The sequence below is a fragment of the Schistocerca nitens genome, chromosome 10 (assembly GCF_023898315.1).
Source record: "Schistocerca nitens isolate TAMUIC-IGC-003100 chromosome 10, iqSchNite1.1, whole genome shotgun sequence".
NCBI lineage: Eukaryota > Metazoa > Arthropoda > Insecta > Orthoptera > Acrididae > Schistocerca > Schistocerca nitens.
The window spans coordinates 86276055-86302389 of NC_064623.1; the positions used below are offsets into that span (position 1 = coordinate 86276055).

Genomic DNA, 26335 nt, shown 5'->3' on the forward strand with positions numbered 1-26335 from the left:
AAACCGCCGAGTGACGCTGAATGACATTGCAGCATGTTTACAGATTAGTCATGGGTCAGCACACCACATTGTGCATGATGTGCTCCAGTTTCACAAAGTGTCTGCAAGATGGACGCCACGGCAGCTGACTCCTGAAATGAGAGAACGACGTGTTGATGCCTGTGAAGAATTTCTTTGGAGCTTTGAACGAGAAAGTGATGGGGTTGAGCAACGGAGGCAGCCTGGGGCAAGAACTTTAAGTAGTAAGTAACCTTGCCCAAAAACACCAGATAAGTCCTTAGGACGAGGAAGGGCCTCAATGGCCGCGACATTACGACCTGAAGGGCGAATGCCATCTTTGATACGTCAGTGGCCTAAGTATTCCACTTCCAGCTGAAAAAAGAAAAACAACAGTTGTCCAGCCAACAGTGTAAACCAGCAGACTGCAGAGCGTGAAATAAGGCGCTGAGGTTTTGCAAATGTTTCTGGCGGAAACGCCCGGTGACCAAGGTGTCATCCAGGTAATTCACACAGGCGGGGATAGGCTGTGTCAGCTGCTCCAGGAATCGCTGGAAAATGGCCGGCGCTGAAGAGACACCAAAGGGAAGGCGCTTGTACTTATACAATCCGAAAGGCGTTTTGATAAACATGATGTTCTGAGATTCTCCATCTAAGGGCAGCTGGTGGTATGCCTCAGCCAGGTCGATCTTTGAAAAATACTCTTCCCCGGCAAGCTCGGCGAGAAGGTCTTCCTGTCGGGGAATGGGGTAAGTGCCAACGAGGGACTGAGCATTGACTGTAGCGCCGAAGTCCCCACACAGCCGATGGGACCCAGTGGGTTTCCGTTTGAGCACCAGTGGTATCGCCCAGGCACTAAGTTACAGGCTCCAGAACGCCAGCGGCCTGGAGCCGATCAAGTTCCTGCTTGACTGCTGGCCGTAAGGCCACCAGATGGGGCCGGACCCGGAAAAAGCGAGGCTGTGCATCCGGCCGTAGGCTGATGTGCGCCTGAAAGCCGGAAGCGAGATCCGTTGCAAACAACGATACAAAAGCGGAGCACAGTTCGTCCAAGTCGGGAAAAGGAACAGCAGTGGAAACGACCTTAACTTCGTCAGAATTAGAAAAGCCAAACAGTTGAAACGCATCCAGGGCAAAAATATTCGAAGCTGACATATGGTCGACAACAAAGAGGGTAAGGAGCCTGGGAACACGCTTGTACGTCGCCTGGACGACGAACTGCCCACGAAGGGGAATGGAACCGTCTCCATGCTAGCAACTACCACCTTCTACCTCGTCGCCAAAGATGTTGTAACCTGTTGTGACGGCGACTGGAACGGTCACAGGGTGGCCGAGAAAGTGCGGCGGAACCAAACGGAGAGCGGCCCCGCGAACAAACAAACGAACGGAAGGACGGACACGAAACAACGACGGACGATGGAGAGAGACCTTACAACGACAACCCGCAACAAGCAACAGAGTGACAGAGACAACCAAACGAATCAAAGACGTCCACGAGTAATGAAAACAAAGAACGATACACACGCTGTCTGTTGTCGAGGTGATGTGTCGAGACTCACGCAACGATTAGACTCGCTGGCTGACCTTCTTTATTTCTCTTTATTGAATTTCGATTCCCCCCGAAGGGAGCGGGCTGGCAGCAGCTTAGTATGCCGCTCTTCAGCCTACAGAATTTGTTTTAAAAAAGGGGAAGATAATAAATAGTAAAAAACAGGCGACAAAATCGGAGACAAAGGGTAACATGGAGAAAACATCGTGGAACTTAAAACAGAGAACAAAGGGATGATGATGCTAATAAAATACATGTGAAGCAGACAGGTAAAATAGTAGACAGACAATTAAAAAACACGGCGACAGTCTGGTTTCTGTTCGCAAAAGACATAAAATTCACACCCAGCGACAGCATGGTTTTGGTTCGCAACATGGGAAAAGAAGAAACAACACTGAACAGTCACTGGAACACTGCACTAAAATATGACATACCACAGCTGAGAGTGGGTGGGGGGAAATTGGTCAGATGATGGGAAAATAAAAAAGGGGGGAAGTTAAGGAAAAGCGAAGGGGGGAAAAGAGCCAATGGAGGATGAGGACCCATAAGAAGGGTGGGGGGGGGGGTGCTGGGCAGACGTCGTGACAGGGAGTGGAGAAGGCAGAGGTCGGGAAGACAAAAGGACTTGGGGGGGGGGGAGAAGAGAGGTAGGGAGAGGTTAGGTGGGGTGGAACACAGGATCGAAGGGGGGGAGCCCAGGGAAAGGATGGAGGAAAGGAGGGGTGGGGTGAGGATCATAGGAGGGATAAATGGAGGGAGAGGGCATCATCCGGGAGGGGGAGTTGACGGAAGCCACCTTGGGAAAGGAGATGCTGGCTGAGCGAGAGGCAAGCACTTAAATATTCTATCGGGGGCGCCGCTATTGGCGGCTGGGACCACGTGTTCCACTGTGCCGACCTCACACTAAATGCCGGCCAGGAGGCGCGCGCCGCCACAGCTTAGGGCGCGATGTTGCAGAGACCTCTATGGGTCTTCGACGTCCATGACGTCTGGCGCGGATTCAAATTCCGCGGAGATTGGTACCAGAGCATCAAGGAAAGTTACAATTCCAGTTTGTTTGTCTTTGAGGGGGACATTCAGTGATACAACACTCGACCCCCTACGCAACCATGTGCATTAGTGGCGTGAGGTAGCTTTGAAATCTTCAAAAGGAAACAACAAGACCCCTGTTTTTTGTTCCAGATTATATTTCAATGGCAAAATCAACATACGTTTTGTCTGAAGCATTTTCTTTGTTTCGCCACAGATGGCACTGTAATAGAAGGCATAGGAATGGGTACACAATAGTAATTTACGATATGTTAACTGTTCTCGAATATCTACTGGCACATGGGACCCCACCTCCATGCTGCGAGGGTATGACGGACCAGTATTTCTTAACTTGAAGGTCTTGATGCAGTGACACGTGGTATGGATGAAACTTACGACGATGCAGTATTGTGACTGTACTACCTACATACCTAACATAAGCATGGTGTAATTGCCAGGCGCTTATCTGTGGGTTGAGGTGTGCTGCCGCTAGAACAGCCATATCAGTAGCTTCTCCTGTAGCGGCCAGTGTGTAAGATAAGATGCCATCAGACATAAAGGCCTTCACAACCTTGTAATCTTTCTGTGGGAAACGCTCGGGCGCGGTATTGGCCGAGCGGTCTCAGGCGCTGCAGTCATTGACTGTGTGGCTGATACCGGCGGAGGTTCGAGTCCTCCCTCGGGCATGGGCGTGTGTGTGTTTGTCCTTAGGATAATTTAGGTTAAGTAGTGTGTAAGCTTAGGGACTGGTGACCTTAGCAGTTAAGTCCCATAAGATTTCACACACATTTGAGGTTTTTTTTTTTTTTTTTTTTTTGAAACGCTCGGCAAACAAGGCAACAGCAGCCTCAACATTTGTCCTATTTTCTCCGTAAATCAGGATCATTTCAGTCTTTTCTTCTGTGGTTGCAACATCCATCGTCCACTTGCACGTCTGTTCTGTGAATGATAGATAGGTGTATATGCAATAAACACTGTGCAGATATCGTAATTTTTAGAGCCACTTTCAGTTCTACGTCTGCACGATACGTGGGCTCTGGTCACACTGTTATGGTACCTCGTAGTACACCACACGGCCACGGTGGCGCGCCGAGTAGCCCCCTGTTGGATATGTCGGAGGAATACAACGATGCGAATGGGGTTTCCAATTAAAAGCTACGAAATACTGGCCTGTCCTACCCTCGCAGCATGGAGATGTGGTACCAGTGCCATTGGACATTAAAGGGCCATTGAGTAGCATGTCGTAATTCACGATTGTGCACCCATTTCTGTTCCTCCGTTTACAGCGCCATCTGTGACGAAACGAAAAAGAAAATGCTTCAGACAAAACGTATGTAGATTTTGCCGTATAATGGTAATCTGCAATAAAAAAACGGGGGTTGCCGTTGAGGATTTCAATGTGATTTTCCGCCACACACGAACGATGTTGGGTTGCAATTCAAGTGTGGTATCTTTGAGTAAGTTTTTTTGATCTGATGTGTAGTTTTCGAGATATTTCAACGTTTTCACTTAAAATGTCTCCCGCACCCTCACGAACCACGGACCTTGCCGTTGGTTGAGCGGCTTGCACTTCTCAGCCATACAGACAGCCATACCGTAGGTACAACCACAATGGAGGGGTATCTGTTGAGAGACCAGAGAAACATGTAGTTCCTGAAGAGGGGCAGCAGCCTTTTGAGTAGCTGCAGGGGTAACAGTCTCGATGACTAACTGATTTGGCTGACAGCAAGGGGAAACTACAGCCGTAATGTTTTCCGAGGATAAGTAGCTCTACTGTCTGGGTAAATAAAGGTGGCACCCTCTTGAGTATAATATTTCAGAGGTAAAATAGTCCCATATTCGGATCTCCGGGCGGGGACTATTCAGTTGGACGTCGTTATCAGGAGAAACAAAACCGGCAGCCTACGAATCGGAGTGTGGAATGTCAGATCCCTTAATCGGACAGGTAGGTTAGAAAATTTAAAAAAGGAAATGGGTAGGTTAAACTTAGATATAATGGGAATTAGTGAAGTTCGGTGGCAGGAGGAACAGGACTCCTGGTCAGATGAATACAGCGTTATAAATACAAAATCAAATAGGAGTAATGCAGGATAGGCGCCCCCATCGTGCGCATCTTCTGAATGACTTCCTTCAGGATAACGTCATCGCTTGACCAGAGTGGCCAGCATGTTCTCCAGATATGTATTCCTGTCGAAAATGCCTGGGATAGAATGAAAAGGGCTGTTTATGGACGATGTGACCCACCAACACCTCTGAAGGAGCTACCCTGAATCGCCGTTGAGGAGTGGGACAATCTAGACCAACAGTGCCTTGATGAACTTGTGGATAGTATGCCACGACGAACACAGGCTTGCATCAATGCATGAGAACGTTTTGCTGGGTATTAGAGGTACCTGTTTGTACAGCAGTCTGGACCACCACCTCTGCAGGTCTCGCTGTATGGTGGTACAACATGCATTGTGTGGTTTTCGTGAGCGATAAAAAGGACGGAAATGATGTTTTGTTGATATCTATTCCAGTTTTCTGTACAGGTTCCGGACCTCTCGGAACCGAGGTGATGAAACACTTATTTTGTAGCAGGTCGTGTGTGTCTCTATTTCCTGCGAACCATTGCTCTATATTCTGCCGCCCATCACATCATCCAAGATGTGAAATCCTTCCGTCCCTTGCCTCCTTTTTGCTTCCAAATTGCTTTTTAAGACGTTTTTTATGCCCCTCCTTCTTAATTGATATAATTATGTCCACTCCAGTTTCGTTTCCTTCTTTTTATTACATCCAGTAATTGTCTTTGCTCTCCCACTCTTTTCAGTAGCTGTGCATTTCTCACTCTATGCGTCCAACTTATTCTGTCCATTCTCAGCCATGTTCACATTTCAAAAGCCTCCAGCAAGAGCTTCGCTTAATCTTTCTTCCTCAGTGTCCACGTTTCAGCACCAGTAGTGACTGACCTGGACAAGAGCGTCTTCCACTGAAGTCACACCATTTGCGAACTTCCTACTCCATTCGTAGACTTGCTGCTGTGACAAACATGCATCACCGTACGGAATCTTCATTCGTCGATGAATTTTGATAGGTTTCACACCTTCACTACGCAAAAACCGAATAACAGAACGCTGTTCTTCCCTGGTGCAAGTCGCAAGTGAGGCGGCCATCTTTATACTGATACTGCGACTGTATGTGTGCATCTGCACTATGCTGCCATCTACAGGCTATTCTGCACGCTGTTTGTAGCACGCTTTCCAACTTACAGGATAACGGCACGAAATTTCGATTTGTTATTACAAATTTAAGGTTTTCATTTGACTCACCCTTGTACAAAGGTACAGTCTTGGTATTTCCGCCCACAGTCCAATTTTCTCAGGATGCAATGGCGTTTCAAGCACAGCTCGTGGATTCTCCGTTGACCATAATGGCGTGTTTTGTGTGTTTGATTTGCGTGTTTATTTATCGCCTTCACATGCTCAACAAGGAAAGTTCCAAGCACCATAATTTAAAAACAAACAAACATCTAAGCACTATACCATTGTCGATAGCTTTCATCAAATGAACTGTTACGAAACAGTGGAATAAATTAAGAAAGAATCCCATATCAATGAAAAACTAGTCCTGCGAACTTGTGTTCTCCCAACTTTGTTTCGAACTTCGAATGTAACCTACATCAGTAATGCACCGTCCAGTTTACAGCGACTTTCATAAAGGAATTTATCACACAAACCCATGTTAAAATTTGATGGGGCCATTGGGCTATGAAACTGATGGTTGCAGCCACGTAGTTTATTCCTAGAAGACCCAAGAAGTCAGGATACAGTACGCTGATAACTGCGTTTCACAGCGGTTGTAAATAAGTTTCAATGATGCAGAAGATAACGATCTCTGCTGTGGTTTGTGTGCAGTACTGAAACTTCTTGGCAGGGGCTCCAACCCAGAACCTTTACCTTTTGTGAACTAATGCTCTTACCTACTGTGCTATCCAGTTCCGACTCACAGCAACACTTCCTTTCTCCTACTTTCTCAACGCCACAGAAGTTCTCCTGCATCTCTTGCAGAACTAACATTACTGGAAGAAATCAATTTTCATATTTGTGCACATTTCGGTGTAGAGTGAAAATTTATTCGGTAAACAATCTCCTAGGCTGGGCTAAGGCTTTTCTCCACAATGTCCTTCCTTCCAGGGGTTCTAGTCCAGCAAGGTATGTGAGTGAAATTCAGTGATGTTGGCACCAGTAAAGCTGACAGGGCTGTCCACAAGTCGTGCCTGGATAGCTCAGTGAGCAACAGCATTTGCCCTTGAAAGTCTAGCCGTTTTCATCGGATTAGTTAAAACTAAATCCATATGTGGTGTCTATTCTTTCACACATATTCGAAAGAATAGATGCCATTTTGATCCTGCAACACTATGAATAAAACCATAGAGGAATTAGAGGCAATAGGTGCCAGAGGGCACTGACTTATATCAATGGGGTAAGTTGAAAATTTGTGCCAGACTGGAATTCAAACGTGGGTCTCCTGGTTAATAGGCAGATGCACTGACCACTATACCGTCTGGATACAGTGGTCACCACAAGCACATGGACTACCCTAGCATGTCACCAGTAAGACACAGATTCGCAACTTATACCACACACTGCCGATTTAACGCCCTTCTCATTAGCCTCATTACTCACGGTATCTCTCTGATTCCCATGAGAGTTAGAGCTTGGTGTGCATCTGAAGGGATCACTGGCTGCCATCTCCTTACTTATACCACTATGATCACGACATATCAATGGGGGAGGCATTGATTTATATCAATGGGGGAGATGAAAATTTGTCCCACACTAGGATTCCAACCCAGGTCTCCTGCTCACTCAGCAGATGCACAGAATACTACGCTATGTGGATATGTCTGAAAGAACATACACCACATATATAATTATAGTGATGACAGCCAATGATCGCTTCAGTGCAGAATGCACACGAAGCTCGAACTCTTATGGGAAGCCGCCCGGGATTAGCCGAGCGGTCTAAGGTGCTGCAGTCACAGACGGTGCGGCTGATCCCGGCGGAGGTTCGAGTCCTCCCTCGGGTATGGGTGTGTGTGTCTGTCCTTAGGATAATTTAGGTTAAGTAGTGTGTAATCATAGGGACTGATGACGTTAGCAGTTAAGTCCCATAAGATTTCATACACATTTGAATTTTCTTACGGGAATTGGCGAGATGCCACGAGTTATGAGGATAATGAGCAGTAGTTAGTGGTATAAGTGGAGATTTTCGGTCTGACAGGTGTGCTAGGATAATCCGTGCCATTGTGTTTGGATAGCATAGAGGTAAGTGCATCACACTATAGTTGAATTCTTTTATCTTGGCGGTTCGCGCATGCCCGCCCAGACGCGGGAGATTGCTGCGTTGCCAGTTGCACACGACGCACGCGCCAAGAGAAGCAGCGCCATAGTATAGCATAGTTCGCACGCAAGCTTACGTTTGGGGGGGGGGGGGGAGCGCGCAGTTTATGAAGTAAAGCCACCACGGCCGCATTAACCCTTTCGCTACTACAGAGACGTGCTCCCCGCATTCCGCGCTGTGCGCGATTTTGTCACTGTACTGCTCGCCTGTGCTGACACATGGTGTTTCCGACTGCTTTCACACACTTATCATTCGATTCCACAAAAACTATTTGGCCCAGAAATTAGATTTTTACATATCTTAGTGACTGATACCTTCCCCCCACTTCCTTTGACTGAAGTGCTTTAAAATAAAGCCAAACGCCCCCGGTGAAAATAAAACTTTTATTACAGTCGCGAAAGACGGAATATTTCTCAATATTACATACGACACCTATGTGGTACTTAAATTAAATGAGATATTGTTATACAGTAAATTCTCTATGAAATTTTGGTACCTTGTCCACATTTCATTCTCAACATTGTGGCAACTAAAATCGACCATACGTAAAGTATACAGTATGGACTTTTACCTCTGAAAATTCTTCAAAATTTCGTGCAATGGTTTACTACATTTAATGCTGCATAATAACTGGGTTGAACATCGAAACAAAGTTAAGTCATTTATGGTGGGAAGGTATCAGTCGAGAAGATGTGTAAAAATCTAATTTTTGGGCCAAATAGTTTTTGTGAAATCGAATGATAAGTGTGTCAAAGCAGTGGGAACACCTTGTGTCTGCACAGGCAAGCAGTGCAGTGATGACAAAATCGCGCACAGCGCGGAATGCGGGGAGCACGTGACTGCAGCAGCGAAAGGGTTAATGAAGAGACAAAGCACTAGAAATTTCAAAAAATTGCATTCAAACGAATAAAATTCCTGAAGTAAGACACTTCGATATTGTTTTTAAATAAAGAAAATATTTAACATCGCACCAGGTTTGAACTCTTTAACTTTCGCTTACTAAGACAACGCCTTAACCGTTACGCTAACGCAGCTCGTGCTGCAATGTTTCTCCATCGTCGAAGTACAATAGGAAATAAACAATTATCGCTGTTCTTTATTGCGAAAAAGCGGTTAGTGAGAATGATACAAACACCTTTCCTTGCTATCGCCTGAATTAGGAGTCTTATTGCTTGTTTGGTTTAATTAATTAATAGAAAATGAAGCAACTGGTATAAAGAATGGTTTTTCCAAACTTTCTATAAAACAAAGTCTGCTATCAAGACATTGCTTTTGTTCTATTACTTTATTTACGACTGAACGCTTCTAAAACTGCTCTGCAGTCGAGATCTGGCAACGTCGTTCTCTGTTCATTGGCTGACTGTATTTTTTGACGTCAGATGCGCAGAACGAACCTAAACTCGGCCGCCAACATAAATGACGCGCACTTTAGTAACCAAGAAATCTGAGTCTGAATCCCATTTTGGAACAAATTTTCAGCTTGACCCATTGAAACAAATCAGTGCCCACTGGAAGCTAATGTCTTTATTCCTTTGTTTCTTAGAACTAAACATCACGTGATGCACAGTACATTTTAACATACCTCCATTTGTTGTGCTGCTTTCTCTACTGGCTGTTTGATGATGTGCTGGTACAGGGCCTGGTATCCAGACCTTCTGAACACATCACATAACTGTGCAGGGTCGTGTAGCCCCGCATGGAAGTCCCCCAGATGTCTGAGGTCGTCACCCGCCTCCAGCAGCTTCTTCACAGCGATCCAGTGTCTGCCCTCTGCGGCGTACCTCATCGGCGTCCACCCGAGCAGGCCGTCCTCTACCGACAGCATGCCCTCCCCCACATACCTGCACAGCCGCCGCAGCAGAGGCAGCGAGCGCTGCTCGTCGAGGGCTGCCGCCAGGTGAAGTGCGTTGCGGCCACACGCATCTCTCTGCCTCGGGTCGGCACCCTCCGCCATTACAGCCTGCAACCTATCCTTGTCACCGCCCAACAGTGCCTCCAGCAGTGGCCGATCCCTCGCTGCCCTGCGGTTGAAGGCCTCCAGAAAGAATTCCAGTGTCCTGTCCAGGTAGGCCTCACGGTACACTGCTGCACGACGCCGTTCCCCTTCTCTGACGAAGCACCACTTGGCGAGGAAGTGTTCGGCGAACGTCCTGTGCAGAAATGTGGGTTTCCTATTGGCAAACTTGTACACGATTCCAGCTTTCACGAAGTAGTCCATATCCACTAATGGCCTTGCCGGTATATCTGTACTGCGTAACAGAATTGATGTTGCAAGGAGCATCAAGTGTTTCTCGTGCTTCTTCTGCGCCTTCTCGAGCTCTATTTTCCTTCCAGGGGTGGATAAGTTGTGACCCCACTTCTCCTTGTAATACCTCCTGAATTCATTTTTGAAGAAAGCTTCGTACAGAGTCACAATGTCGTATGTGTCAGGCACCTCCTGTGACACATTCACAAACATTTCAGCAAACAGAGGAATTTTCAGAAGATCCCTTAAATTACTGTTGAGACCATTGATGGGTGGGATTCTTCCCCTTGAGGGGTGGTGTCTGAAGAAATCCTCTAGCTCTGAGTCAGTGAAAGGGTCCAATGAATATGCTGGCACACCCAATCGTGCCTCCAAGAGCTTCAACGGTGCTGGCCTCGTTGTCACCAGGAGCTTGCCCTGGCGTGGCGCCAGCAGATTCAGTATCTCGAGACACTCGGTGACGTAATCCGGGCAGACCTCATCGAAGCCATCCACGAGACAGACGACTCGCGGGGAGTGCGACAGGCTGTGGCGGAGCAGTGCATACTCCAGTCTGCCCAGCTGGTCGTCGTTGAAGACTGTCTGGAACAAGATGTCTCTCACACCAGTTATCCCACTGCAACTGTGATCTAAAACCGTGTCAAACTCCAACAGGTTAACTCTCAATAGCCAGCAGGCAGGGTCCCTTTCTTTTATTTGCTTCGCCACGTGTGACAGCATCTTCGACTTGCCCACTCCAGGTTTCCCTTCCACAATTACTATGTTACTGGCAGTGTCCAGTACCTCGAGTTGCTCTTTTCTCTGCTCTCTTGGATACTCTAGAACCCTACAACTCCGCCCAGAAAAGTGACGAATCTTACAACTGTCTTCGGAAATCAGTAATATGTAGAAATTAAAAACTGCCAACCTTCGGATGTTTTCTGGGATACTCTCCAGGTTGTCAGTCAATACAAACAGGGGCCAGTCGAATTCGGATTTATTGAGGATCCATCTCACTACCTCTTCAAAACTCGTGAGTGAATGTCTGCCAATTTTACTTTCTAGCAACTCATAGCACGCACTGTTGGTGATGCACACATCCCTGGACCCCAGAGACGAGACGAAGTCGGCCAGCTCGATTCGAGGATCCACAAGCTTTCTGGGAATGTAATACGCAGGGAGCGGTTCGAGCTCTGGGCCCATCCTCAGAGGCTGCGACAGCTGTGCCAGAGCCAACAACAGTGCCGGCTCGTCGTCCAGCACAGACTTCAGGGCGCTGACACTTGCCACCAGGTCCCGCAAGTGGCATTCGTAGTGGTCCCCATTCAGTCTGATGTCAGTGTCCATCCACTTGTTCCAGCTGTCGTCACTGATGTCTGCTGATTCGAAAGTGTCGACATAGCCGTTAGTCTCCCTTGATGACACAATAATGAGACGTCGTTCAGTTTGTATTTGGGCCACAAGCTCATGCAAAATTTCAGAGCTCTCTTCGCTATCCTCATCTATAATCACCTGTAGGCGATTAAAATAGATTAGTTACAGACAAATAAACCTGTGACATCAATATCTTGCAAATATTACTTACATGCATAAGAAATTTGTGTAGTGTGACTCACAGAATTAAACAATTCTTTTTTTTACTGCCAGTGCTAATCAGAATCAACCTTTCACTGTACAGTATTTAATAATAGTAAACTGGAAAACTGCTCTCATAAACTTACTACGTCGTATGATGGCCTCATGGATCCAAAACTATAATTGGAACCAGCCGCTGTGGCCGAGCGGCTTTAGGCGATTCAGTCTGGAACCGCGCGACTGCTATGGTCGCAGGTTCGAATCCTGCCTCGGACATGGGTGTGTGTGATGTCCTTAGGTTTGTTAGGTTTAAGTAATTCTAAGTTCTAGGGAACCGATGACCTCAGATGTTAAGCCCCATAGTGCTCAGAGCCATTTTTTTCTATAATTGGAAGGCATGGATTGAAGTTTGTGATAGGGAGGGCATTGGACTAGAGCAGTCCACGCAGCTGTGACACCTCTACTGCTACAGTGGTGTAATGGCTGACACACCAGCCGACACAATCCACCTTCAGCGTTGTAGCAGTCTGGATGTGCCTAGTGCTCCGGCCATGCTCCTTTAGAGGGAGTTTTTGTTTACATCTGTGAGGCAAAAATGGCTCTGAGCACTGTGGGACTTAACAGCTGAGGTCATCAGTCCCCTAGAACTTAGAATTACTTAAACCTAACTAATCTAAGGACATCACACTAATCCATGTGTGAGGCAGGATTCGAACCTGCGACCGTAGCAGCAGCGCGATTCCACACTGAAGCGCCTAGAACCGCTCGCCCACAGCGGCTGGCCAAGAATGTGAATTGATCTCTGGAATCGCATATCATCTTACGTATTAATAGGTGGATGTCGAGCCATTGTCATATACGACGGTCAACCGAAAACCTGTTTTGATTGCAGGCTGACTGTCTTGAGCAACGTCTCGCACAGCTACCTATGGACACCCAGCACCCATCACAGCATATGACATCGCCGCCTATTACGTACATGATAACGGAACGAGGTGCCCATAGAGTCCACGATTATTGCCCTTGATCCTGGGTCTCTCGTTACACCATCAGCCAGATGCCCCACAACAGCTGTGGAGTCACGGTTCTTCCATGTTCCAGTCGAACCCATCTTCAGTTATCGAAGCGGATCCGCAAGAGGAGCGTTGCTGGCTCTGGATCACGGGATCCTGGGTTCGATTCCCAGCCGGGTTGGGGATTTTCTCTGCCGAGGGACTGGGTGTTTGTGTTGTCCTCATCATTTCATCATCATCATCATCATTCGACAGTGGCTAGATTGAACAGTTTAAAAGAATTGGACTGTGTAAAAATTGGGTGCTGATGACTGTGCAGTTGAGTGCCCCACAAACCAAATATCATGATCATTCGCAAAAGGATCACACTGAACAGCATCCCTCAGCTAACTTGGAAGCACGACTACGAAAGCAGGTGCCGCTGCAGAAACGAAAGAAGCGGCGGCTGTCCACAGAAGACGAGCAGCACAGCCGAGTCCATCAACAAGACAGTGGAAACGATCATGATTCGTTTCCACCGACCGGTCAGGACGACGTCACATCCATAGCGTCTATGCTGCAGACTGTGGAGGGGCCACAGCGTCAAAGAGACGCAACAGGATGACGTCCCATCTGAAGATGAACGCCCATCAACAGTGAGAATCCTCATCGGTTCATTAGCAGATTGGGCACACGAAATGGACCAAACTGATGAAGATGCCGGAGGTCGAAGTTCAGCCATTGGCTCCCATGGACAACGAGTCGGGAGGTCAAGTGGCCAATGAGGTGGTGTCATGAGGTACCAGTGCAGGACGAATCCTCCATAGCCAGCTGATTCATTGTTGCATGATATTCTAGCAGTGCACAGTCGATTCGAAGTCACATGTCTGCTGAATTACCACACTTAACATCAGTGGAGTTCATGCCCCAGTAAAGATCCAAGTGCTGCAGGCAGGGTACGAAATAATGACGCAGTTGAGGTTTACAGTTGTGACGTCCGTCGTTTGACAGGTTACGACAGCTGTAGCACATTCATACTATCACGAGAAGGAATAGTGGCAGACGACGTGGAATACCTATCATGAAGCTGTAGTGCTGCCCTGACTGTAAACGATGAACGCCATCTGGCTCGACGAAGAGACAAGAAGACACACCACATTTTTCACAGAGGAAGTGTCACCTCTCTTTCGAGGACGTCAGGAGAATTACGTTGTCGGCGGGTACTTTAACTGCTTTCTGCGGCCCGAGGACTAACACCCACACTTCGTCCCTCTGCTGGTCCGAGATCTTGCACTGCATGACACCTGGGAAATTAAGCAAGGAAACAGCCGCGTATATACGTAGGCGACGAAGGCGACCACTGACACTGAGGCGTGACTACGGCCTTTACAGACCACCAGCGTTACATCTGCACCATCGCTCTGCCACGACAAAAGACGCGGCCCCATGGAAGCTCAGCGTTACCCACCTGCGAGATGAGAACCATTTTCGAGAGGTTGAAGACACATGGTGTCAACGTCAACAGCGTCAACGTGCATACGATTTAACGCTTAAATGGTGGCTCTGCATGTCAAACCAGCTTTACGTAGAACGTTCACACGATATGGACAAGATAAGTCACACTGGTAACGAGCGCCTTCTCAATTTTCCTTCACGGTCCTACGCGAGTTGGCGACGCAACCACCGTCTCCAGACCATCAGCAGGCTTCTCAACGTATAAAAACACAACTGCTGCGAGTTAAGGCAGTGAAGATGGAAGTTCGTGCGAGGATACTCGATGGATTACGCAACTAACGGCCGTCAGCATATCTAGTGAGAGAAAGGAAACGGCGCTGGCGTACACCTATACGGGACGTCGTAATGGCCAATTGATCGCGGGCTCACCACTGTCGCAGTGTCTATGTGGAAGACCAGCTGGACAGAGCAAGACTCACACACATGCTTCGACAAATGCCACCGGCCGAGTATCCTACTGGTCGGCCTTATGGCTGAAGTAACCATTGATGCCCTGAATTGTGGTGCGTCAAACAAATCTGCTGGACCACATGGACTCCCTCTTCAGTTCTGGCAGACCTTTGCTCCTCTGATGGGATCGAACATGAGTACAGATGTATAACGAACTCTTCAGAGCTACCTTACGGGTCCCTACTGAGTCCATACAGGGTGTCAAGATACCTGTTCCAGACCTCAGTGATGGTCGTAGACCACATGAATACCGACCTTTGACATTATTGAAAGGAGACTACAAAATCTTTGCACGTATCCTTCAAGCTGTGATAAAGGACAAAAAAATTAGATCAAATGTGTCTAGTTGGGAAGAGCAATATCGACACGACACTAGGGGCATACAGGCATGTTGTAGCACTGATGTCGCCGTGTAGATTATGAGTCCTGGTGGCATCGGATTTGGATCACGCTTTCGACCGTGTCGACCATGTGTTTCTACATGTGGTCATGGAATGGGTGGCAATCACCCTTAAGTTTGTGGACACGATCTTGCTGTTGATTCACTGCACACACTCGAGAGCCCTGGTGAGCGGAGCTCGCTCAGAACCTTTCAAGATCCAGTGCTCAGTGCGGCAGTGTTGCCCCCTTTCGGCCAACCTACTTGCCATCACTCTCGAACCTGCACTACAGGGCATCCAACGGCGCCTTAAGGCGCCCAACTACGGACCGCACCTTTCCAATGCCGCGCATACGCGGAAGACTGCACTGTAGTTCCTTCTCTAGATTGTCGCACAGATGACAAAATGGTAGATATCGAAATAGACGACAGAGGGATAGAGAAACAATTAAAATCGCTCAAAAGAGGAAAGGCCGCTGAACCTGATGGGATACCAGTTCGATTTTACACAGAGTACGCGAAGGAACTTGCCCCCCTTCTTGCAGCGGTGTACCGTAGGTCTCTAGAAGAGCGTAGCGTTCCAAAGGATTGGAGAAGGGTGTGGTGTCACCGCTAGACACCACACTTGCTAGGTGGTAACTTAAATCGGCCGCGGTCCTTAGTACATGTCGGACCCGCGTGTCGCCACTGTGTAATCGCAAACCTAGCGCCACCACATGGCAGGTCACGAGACACGGACTAGACCTCGCCTGAGTTGTACGGACGACATAGCTTGCGACCAGACGTACGAAGCTTTCCTCTCATTTGCCGAGAGACAGATTGAATAGCCTTCAGCTTAGTCCATAGCTACTACCTAGCAAGTGTGGTGTCTGGCGGTGACACCACAAAGGGCACAGGTCATCCCTGTTTTCAAGAAGGGACGTCGAACAGATGTGCAGAACTATAGACCTATATCTCTAACCTCGATCAGTTGTAGAATTTTGGAACACGTACTATGTTCGAGTAAAATGACTTTTCTGGGGACTAGAAATCTACTCTATATGAATCAGCATGGGTTTCGAAAAAGACGATCGTGTGAAACCCAGCTCGCGCTATTCGTCCACGAGACTCAGAGGGCCATAGACACGGGTTCACACGTAGATGCCGTGTTTCTTGACTTCCGCAAGGCGTTTGATACAGTTCCCCACAGTCGTTTAATGAACAAAGTAAGAGCATATGGACTATCAGATCAATTGTGTGATTGGATTGAAGAGTTCCTAGATAACAGAACGCAGCATGTCATTCTCAATGGAGAGAAGTCTTCCGAAGTAAGAATGATTTCAGGTGTGCCGCAGGGGAGTGTCATAGGACCGTTGCTATTCACAATATACATAAATGACCTTGTGGATGACATCGGAAGTTCACTGAGGCTTTTTGCAGATGATGAGGTGGTGTATCGAGAGGTTGTAACAATGGAAAATTGTACTGAAATGCAGGAGGATCTGCAGCGAATTGACGCATGGTGCAGGGAATGGCAATTAAATCTCAATGTAGACAAGTGTAATGTGCTGCGAATACATAGAAAGAAAGATCCCTTATCATTTAGCTACAATATAGCAGGTCAGCAACTGGAAGCAGTTAATTCCGTAAATTATCTGGGAGTACGCATTAGGAGTGATTTAAAATGGAATGATCATATAAAGTTGATCGTCGGTAAAGCAGGTGCCAGACTGAGATTCATTGGAAGAATCCTAAGGAAGTGCAGTCCGAAAACAAAGGAAGTAGGTTACAGTACGCTTGTTCGCCCACTGCTTGAATACTGTTCAGCAGTGTGGGATCCGTACCAGATAGGGTTGATAGAAGAGATAGAGGAGATCCAACGGAGAGCAGCGCGCTTCGTTACAGGATAATTTAGTAATCGCGAAAGCGTTACAGAGATGATAGATAAACTCCAGTGGAAGACTCTGCAGGAGAGACGCTCAGTAGCTCGGTACGGGCTTTTGTTAAAGTTTCGAGAACATACCTTCACCGAAGAGTCAAGCAGTATATTGCTCCCTCCTACGTATATCTCGCGAAGAGACCATGAGGATAAAATCAGAGAGATTAGAGCCCACACAGAAGCATACCGACAATCCTTCTTTCCACGAACAATACGAGACTGGAATAGAAGGGAGAACCGATAGAAGTACTCAGGGTACCCTCCGCCAGACACCGTCAGGTGGCTTGCGGAGTATGGATGTAGATGTAGATGTAGACGACGTCGTTCTTTTGGTCAAGTCAGGAGATGAAATCCAGGCGACACTGGGATGGCTTCAACAGTATGGAACGGTGACAGCGTCAGTAAACCATGAGAGACCCGATGTATGGAAGTGGACAGAGAGCTGCCACCAGGGACAGCATTGCACATCACCAGGGTCCCAACCCTCAAGTGGTGTTCTATGGAAACATACGGCGTACGGCGGCAGATAATTATCAACAGCTGTTGTGACAGATTTGCGCATTCGTTCACTGCGCGCCAAAGATAAACTCCACCGCGCACATTATATCGACGTCTATTTGGTACCAAAAATGGGTCACTTGGCGCACATTGCCCACCACGATAGCGTCAAGACTTCGGACATTTCGTGGGTGCTGACCTCCTCTTTAAAATCCGCTACGATACACCTTGACACTGCCACCGACAGGAGGAGGCATCGGACTCGTAAACGTGAGGAACAGGGCCTGTGTGATATTTCTTAGTACGATGCCATGCTATTGGAGAACCGAGCACGTCGTCTTAATGGGCCCTGTGATCAACACAGTGGCTCCCCATTCACTCTGTCCACCAGTCAATGTGGACCAAGACAGAAAGAAAAAAGTTCTGCTGAATAGCACAAATAATGTTGGGAGGGTGGTAAATTCTAGTGAATGGGGAGTTATCACAAAGGGAGTCCCACAGGGTTCAATTTTAGGTCCTCTGCTGTTCGTTATTTATGTGATTGACCTCCCACGTAACCTTCAGCAAGCGGAACTAGTACTTTTTGCAGATGACACGAGTGTTATAATAAATCCCATTTCAGAAAAAGCAGCTGAAGATATTGTTAAGGCCCGCATCTCGTGGTCGTGCGGTAGCGTTCTCGCTTCCCACGCCCGGGTTCCCGGGTTCGATTCCCGGCGGGGTCAGGGATTTTCTCTGCCTCGTGATGGCTGGGTGTTGTGTGCTGTCCTTAGGTTAGCTAGGTTTAAGTAGTTCTAAGTTCTAGGGGACTTATGACCACAGCAGTTGAGTCCCATAGTGCTCAGAGCCATTTGAACCATTTGAACCATATTGTTAAGGATATCTTTCGAAAAATTATTAAGTGGTTCTCAGAAAATGGACTCTCCCTTAATTTTGAAAAAACTCGCTATATCCAGTTCTGTACACCGAATAGAGTCATACTGACAGTTGATGTAGCATATGAACAGGGCTCAGTTAACAGCGTAGATTTCTCCAAATTTTTGGGTGTTCACATTGATGAGAACTTGAACTGGAAGAAGCGTATTACTGAGATTCTCAAACAACCAAGCTCAGCTTCTTTCGCTCTTCGTATAATCGCTAGTCTTGGTAATAAACAGATCAGCCTTCTAACGTACTTTGTATATTTCCACTCAATAATGTCTTATGGAATAGTTTCCTGGGGTGACTCACCACTTAGACATAAAGTATTGATTGAACAAAAGAGAGTGGTGAGAAAATTAGTGGTGTTCACCCAAGGACGTCATGTGGTCACCTATTCAACTAGTTAGGTATTTTAACCGCATCATCAGAGTACATATATTCGCTAATGAAATTCGTTATAAATAGTCCATCTCAATTCGCGAAGAACAGTGATGTTCATACGTATAACACTAGAGGAAGAAAATGACCTTTCCTATCCGCTGTTGAAGCTGTCAGTTGCTCAAAAAGGAGTACATTATTCAGCAACAAAAATCTCTGCTTATTTCCCCAACAGCATAAAGTGTCTGGCAGGTAGCAGATCAAGTTTTAAATCTAGCTTAAACTCATTTCTTTCGGACAACCCATTCTACTCCACGGACACCGAGAGTAGTGATTAGCACTCGCGTTCGGGAAGACGACGGTTCAATCCCGCGTCCGACCATCCTGATTTATGTTTCCGTGATTTCCCTAAATCGCTCCAGGCAAATGCCGGGATGGTTCCTTTGAAAGGGCACAGCCGCTTCCCAATCCTTACCTAATACGATGAGACCGATGACCTCGCTGTTTGGTCTCTTCCCCCAAAACAACCAACCGAACCCAACTCCAGGGACGAGTCTTTGTTTCAGAAATGATAAAAAAAAGTTCCTATAATGTAGTTGCATGTGTAGAACTAAAAATTTCAGTAATTTTCAGTAATATTATCGCTATTCATATATATATATATATATATATATATATATATATATATATATATATATATATCTCTTGTAATCTGACTTGTTCCACATCACATCGATAAAATAATTGGGAAAATGATCTACAGAACATAACATAACTAAAACTAAAAACATCACTGAAACCACAGGACACCTTCGGGACTTCTTTGTCGGTTACAGTTACATTCAGGACAGATTACCTTAGACCAGGCTGCCCACAACGAAAGACGTATATCGAAGCTTCCTTGAACAACAATCTCGCAATATGGTCGAACAGTAGTACGCGGAGGTGCAGTGGCAGAGAATATGGAGACCGGTTCATCTTCCCTCTCTCTCTGCAGGTGCACAAGCGTTGTGGTATGTAGTGGTGAACGGCTAATTCCCTAACCGTCAACGACTGCCCTCTGTTCACCAGGTCGACACGCCGATATGCCCCCACTGCGCGGTCGTCGAGCATCGTCTGATTTGTGGCAAGGCAATCGCTTGTTGGTTTCACTGCGTACGGCGCACAGGGCGATCAAAGCTGACGTCCTATGCTTTACCATAGCCAAAGCAAACGCCGTAAATTGTATGTAGGGGATGGCGACGTATTATCTCCATCGCACCGATGACGAGGACGTCATAGACTTCTGGTAGCTATTGCAAGACCAACATGTGATCTTCGTTGTTCCATTATGGATCGTGGGACGACGGCTGGCATGAACTTCTTGATACAATAATTTACCAACAGCCGTATGTATTGTAGAAATTTATTTTATTTTATGAACTTCTATGTGCTACCAGTTTCGGCATTACATTGATGCCATTTTCAGGCCCCACTCGTCATAGTCGTAAAATCGCTATACACGGAAGGAGCCGTATAACTGGATCCGTGAATCAGATCGTCCTGCAACAGCTCTTACGGGCCTCCTCCCGTGTGTAGCGGTTTTACGACTATGACGAGTGGGTCCTGAAGATGGCATCAACGTAATGCCGAAACTGGTAGAATATAGAAGTTCATAAAATAAAATAAATTTCAACAATACATACGGCTGTTGGTAAATTATTGCATCAGGAAGAACATGTGGTCTTGTGGCGACACGCGAAATACAGAACATATTTTTCCAGTTACTTGGGGTCGTTCTGACTGCAAGGGTGTTCCGGATGCGAGAAGTGAAATGAGAAGAGAGTCCAAAGTTCAGGACCTTATGTACTGATGTACTCAGGGGACTAGATATTGTTTTTAAGTTCGAGAGAAGCTGACTTGGATACACATCATCTGGACCGTTGAAGGGTCCCGCTTCCCTTCGTTAGTGAAATCCTTAAATCTGGATATTGGGAGCCGTTTTACGTTTGGTTGTAATGAATGGCTCCTTTAGTTTCTGTATGTTATGTTTTGCATCTATAAAAGTGTAAAAAAATCAATAAATAACTAAAAATAACAAAATAAAAAATGGTAAGCAGGAGACCCGCATTCAAGTCACGGCCGTGGCACAAATTTTAATTCATTTCTTCAGCTTCTGTCATTGCTGTTCCCACTAAATTAAAAAGCTGTACTATGGAATAAGTTTTCATCTTTGCTGAACTCGAATGATCTTAGGGCTTAGTGGGCTCTATCATTTCAAATGCGGAATGAGCAAGCCTCAATTTTTAGAGAAATGCTAAATGGTGTAAAATGTAAGGTACGGAGAAAATTTTCCCCACATTTTGAAGCTGACAAAAGAATCTGACAATGTGGTGGAGTATATTCAGCACTTTCTAATGTTTCTCCTTAATATTACCGAAAACTTGAAGAAATCAGAGCTTAAAATAGACCAATCCAAGAATTTGAGGACAACTAATCGCATATGGTATTCCAGTGCCTGCGTTGTTCAGAAACGCGATACAATATTCCTTTGGACATACACACATATCCAAAGGAGCTGGCATTGCGGCGACTACAGTTGTCATGAACTACATGAAATCTGTTCGTAGCTGCGAATATGGCCAACCATCAGTTCTATAATGGAATGGCGACAATGGAAATATGCGCACGAGCAGCACTGGAAACGGATTTCCCGCTTATCGCTAACAGTCGCCTTACAATTAGGCTATCGGAACACGCTTCCTGCCAAGACCCATACTTCCGTATGTCGTCAACCACGCTTCTACAACCTGCTCTCGTGCATCCATTATGGGCCGGCCTTGGTGGCCGAGCGGTTCTAGGCGCTACAGTCTGGAACCGCGCGACCGCTACGGTCGCAGGTTCGAATCCTGCCTCGGGCATGGATGTGTATGATATCCTTATGTTAGTTAGGTTTAAGTAGTTCTAAGTTCTAGGGGACTGATGACCACAGCAGTTAAGTCCCATAGTGCTCAGAGCCATTTGAGCCCATCCATTACGTACAGGGTGGTCCATTGATAGTGACCGGGCCAAACATCTCACGAAATAACCATCAAACGAAAAAACTACAAAGAACGAAATTCGTCTAGCTTGAAGGGGGAAACCAGATGGTGCTATGGTTGGCCCACTAGATGACGCTGCCAAGTCAAACGGATATCAACTGGTTTTTTTTTTAAATAGGAACCCCCATTTTAATTACATATTCGTGCAGTGAGTAAAGAAATATGAATGTTTTACTTGGACAACTTTTCTGGCTTTGAATTAGATGGCGCTGTAATAGTCATAATCGTATAAGTACGTGGTATCACGTAACATTCCGCCAGTGCGGACGGTATTTGCTTCGTGATACATTACTCGTGTTAAAATGGACCGTTTACCAATTGCGGAAAAGGTCGATTTCGTGTTGATGTATGGCTATTGTGATCAAAATGCCGAACGGGCGTGTGCTATGTATGCTGCTCGGTATCTTGGACGACATCATCCAAGTGTCCGGACCGTTCGCCGTATAGTTACGTTATTTATGGAAACAGGAAGCGTCCAGCCACATGTGAAACGTCAACCACGACCTGCAACAAATGATGATGCCCAAGTAGGTGTTCTAGCTGCTGTCGCGGCTAATCCGCACATCAGTAGCAGACACATTGCGCGAGAATCGGGAATCCCCAAAATGTCGGTGATGAGGATGCTACATCAACATAGATTGCACCCGTACCATATTTCTATACACCAGGAATTGCATGGCTACGACTTTGAACGTCGTGTACAGTTCTGCCACTGGGCACAAGAGAAATTACGGGACGATGACAGATTTTCTGCACGCGTTCTATTTAGCGACGAAGCGTCATTCACCAACAGTGGTAACGTAAACCGGCATAATATGCAACTATTGGGCAACGGAATATCCACGATGGCTGCGACAAGTGGAACATCAGCGACCTTGGCGGGTTAATGTATGGTGCGGCATTATGGGAGAAAGGATAATTGGCCCCCATTTTATCGATGGCAATCTAAATGGTGCAATTATGCCGATTTCCACGTAATGTTCTACCGATGTTACTACAAGATGTTTCACTGCACGACAGAATGGCGATGTACTTCCAACATGATGGATGTCCGGCACATAGCTAGCGTGCGGTTGAAGCGGTATTGAATAGCATATTTCGTGACAGGTGGATTGGTCGTCGAAGCACCATAGCATGGCCCACACGTTCACCGGATCTGACCTCCCCGGATTTCTTTCTGTGGGGAAAGTTGAAGGATATTTGGTATCGTGATCCACCGACAACGCCTGACAACATGCGTCAGCGCATTGTCAATGCATGTGCGAACATTACGGAATGCGAACTATTCGCTGTTGATAAGAATGTCGTTACACGTATTGCCAAATGCATTGAGGTTGACGGACATCATTTTGAGCATCTATTGCATTAATGTGGTATTTACAGGTAATCACACTGTAACAGCATGCTTTCTCAGAAATGATAAGTTCACAAAGGTAGATGTATCACATTGGAACAACCGAAATAAAATGTTCAAACGTGTCTACGTTCTGTATTTTATTTAAAAATTCTACCTGTTACCAACTGTTCGTCTAAAATTGTGCGCCATATGTTTGTGACTATTACAGCGCCATCTATCACAAAGCGAAAAAAGTGGTCCAACTAAAACATTCATATTTCTTTACGTACTACACGAATATGTAATAAAAACTGGGGGATCCTATCGTAAAAAAACCAGTTGATATCCGTTTGACCGATGGCAGCGCCATCTAGCGGGCGAACCATAGCGCCATCTGGTTTCCCCCTTCAATCAAGACAAGTTTCGTTCTTTGTAGTTTTGTTGTTTGACGCTTATTTCGTGAGGTATTTGGCCCGGTCACGATCAATGGACCACCCTATATATGCCCATACAGGGGAGACATTTTAACTGAATGTCGCTGTTGTGGCGTAACAAGCTAGTCACGCCACACTGAGAAGGAAGCCGAAAGGCACGCGTACACACACGCCGACTGGCGTCAAGTCTGGAACAGGATAAGTTATGACTGCTATAAAGAAAATACGTAGCTTTGGAATATACTTAACTTTTAATCAATCCTTGTGATACATCTCTCTTGACTATACAATTGAGACATTGTGACAATTGGCGCCTTGCTAAGTCGTAGCCATTAACTTAGCTGAAAGCTATTCTAACTGTCTCTCGGCAAATGAGAGCAAAGGCTTCGTCAGTATAGTCGCTAGCAACGTCGTCGTACAACTGGGGCGAGTTCTCGTACGTCTCTCGAGACCTGCCATGTGGTGGCGCTCGGTCTGCGATCACACAGTGGCGACACGCGGGTCCGACATGTACTAATGGACCGCGGCCGATTTAAGCTACCACCTAGCAAGTGTGGTGTCTGGCAGTGACACCACAGTCGCTCGCTCGGTGTCGAAGTATAATTACGAATTCGGGTTCGAGTTCCGGCCCGACACAGATTTTCATTATCGTCATTTCGATATGCAGCTGATGATTGTCCATATTCACAACTGTCAATACGTGTCATAACTAATATCATGGTTGTCTCTTTAACTTTTGTATTCAAACCACTGCTTCTGTGTTGGGACAATCAAACAGCCCAAAAATAATGTGAGACCTGAGTTTCTCCTGGCGTATACAACTTTCAAATAACTTCCGGGAATTCAGCCAGGTAACACTTCCAGCGACCGCCGATATTTCGGCGGGAGAACACCCCGCCATTTTCAAGGCAAACAACGAACAGGAGGCGTACATGCAAATTTAAAACCTCGGTTCTCGGACTGAAACAGGAAAGATAACACACACACTGAACACTAGTGCCACCACAGATGTCCAAAGTCAGAGCTATCGATAGTGAGAATATGGATTCGCAGGTGAGGTAGCATTGACTCTGTCCCTATGTTTTTTGACAAGGGAGAGAGCCGGATTCCAAACAGAGTTTAAACAGAAACCTCCATCCCTGTTAACGAGGTTGCTCGCTAATTTAATTTCAACTGCCTCCCTAATAACACTGTCCCAATAGCTGGACGTGCATGCCAATATCTCGGTATAACATGGGGTGACCAGTATCCAAGCAATGTTCGGCAATAGCAGATCTACTTGGCTGCTGTAATCGTGTGTGCCGTTTATGCTCAGTACATCGGTCCTCCACGGTCCTGATAGTTTGACCAATATATGCCATGCCGCAGCTACAAGGAATACGATATACACCCCCCTTACGCAGTCCAAGATCATCCTTAACGGAAATCAAAAGTGTTCTAATTTTGGTTGGAGGTCGGAAAACACATTTCACATCGTATTTCCGAAAAATACGACCGATCTTGTTGGACGTGTTTCCTACGTAAGCCAAAAAGGCAGTAGACTTAGGTGTTGACTCAAAATTATCATCAATCACCCGATGTATAGTTGGTCGATAGCGCAACGCACGTTCAATCTGTATATCACTATAACCATTTTGACGAAAGTGTTACCTGGCTGAATTCCCGGAAGTTATTTGAAAGCACAAAAATAAGTTTCAAAAATTGTAAATTTGTGGTAAGATCTTATGGGACCAAACTGCTTAGGTCATCGGTCCCTAAGCTTACACACTACCAAATCTAACTTAAACTAACTTATGCTGAAGACGACACAACAACCCGTGCCCGAGGCAGGACTCGAACCTCCGCGTGGACCGTGACAAGACGCCCTATACCGCGCTGCTACCCCGCGCGGCAAAATTAGATATTCCTAAAGAAACAACTTACTCTTAAGTATGCAAATCTCATTAGAAGAGAAAAGTAACATATTTTGCACCCAAAGTCCTACGAGATATGGAAAACTAGAAAGAATTACGGACTGTACAAGGGCTATTCAAATGCATTTTTTTATTGTTGAAACCAACAATTGTACCGATGCGTGCGCATTCTCTGTGTTCGAAGGCATACGTTGTGCACATACATTATGATTTTACACGACTACCAGTCGCTGGCTAGCCATTAACGAGTGAACAAGTGTAAGTGGTGGTCACTAGATTTTGTATTGTGGGAGAAATGGAAGAAAAAGTGGAACAACGTTATTCCATCAAATTTTAAGTTTGGCGAGTCTCGAGTTGAAACGCTCCGCAAGATTCAGCAATAGTCTGGGGACGAACCAATGGAGACCACACAGATAAAGGAGTGGTACAACCACTTCAAAGATGGCCGCTCATCGGTAAAAAGTGAAGCACCTTCTGGTAGGCTCTCAACATCTGTAGATGAGGTTGTTATTGATCACGTAAGGACACTAACGATGCAGGATAGACGAAACACGATCAGACGACGTTAAAATTAGTATTGGATCCATTCATTCTATTTTGACGGAAGATTTGTACGTCAGGAGGATCTCAGCGAAATTTGTGCCTAAGTTGCTAACAACTGAGTAGAAGCAACTCCATTTGGAGATCGCACTGTGAACAGTAATCCCAACTTTCTTCATTCAGTGACTAATGATGATGAGTCCCGGATTCCAGTCAACGCAGTGC

At 46.3% G+C, this 26335-nt stretch overlaps 1 protein-coding gene across 1 annotated transcript in view; it reads right to left on the bottom strand.

Annotated features, from left to right (window-relative positions):
- The window catches only part of LOC126209899 (uncharacterized), an 80115-nt gene that overhangs the window by 23566 nt on the left and 30214 nt on the right, over positions 1-26335 (bottom strand). The window contains exon 3 of the mRNA XM_049939021.1: positions 9540-11693. Within this exon, the coding sequence (XP_049794978.1) occupies positions 9540-11693 (2154 nt within the window). The remainder of the gene's footprint in view (positions 1-9539; positions 11694-26335) is intronic.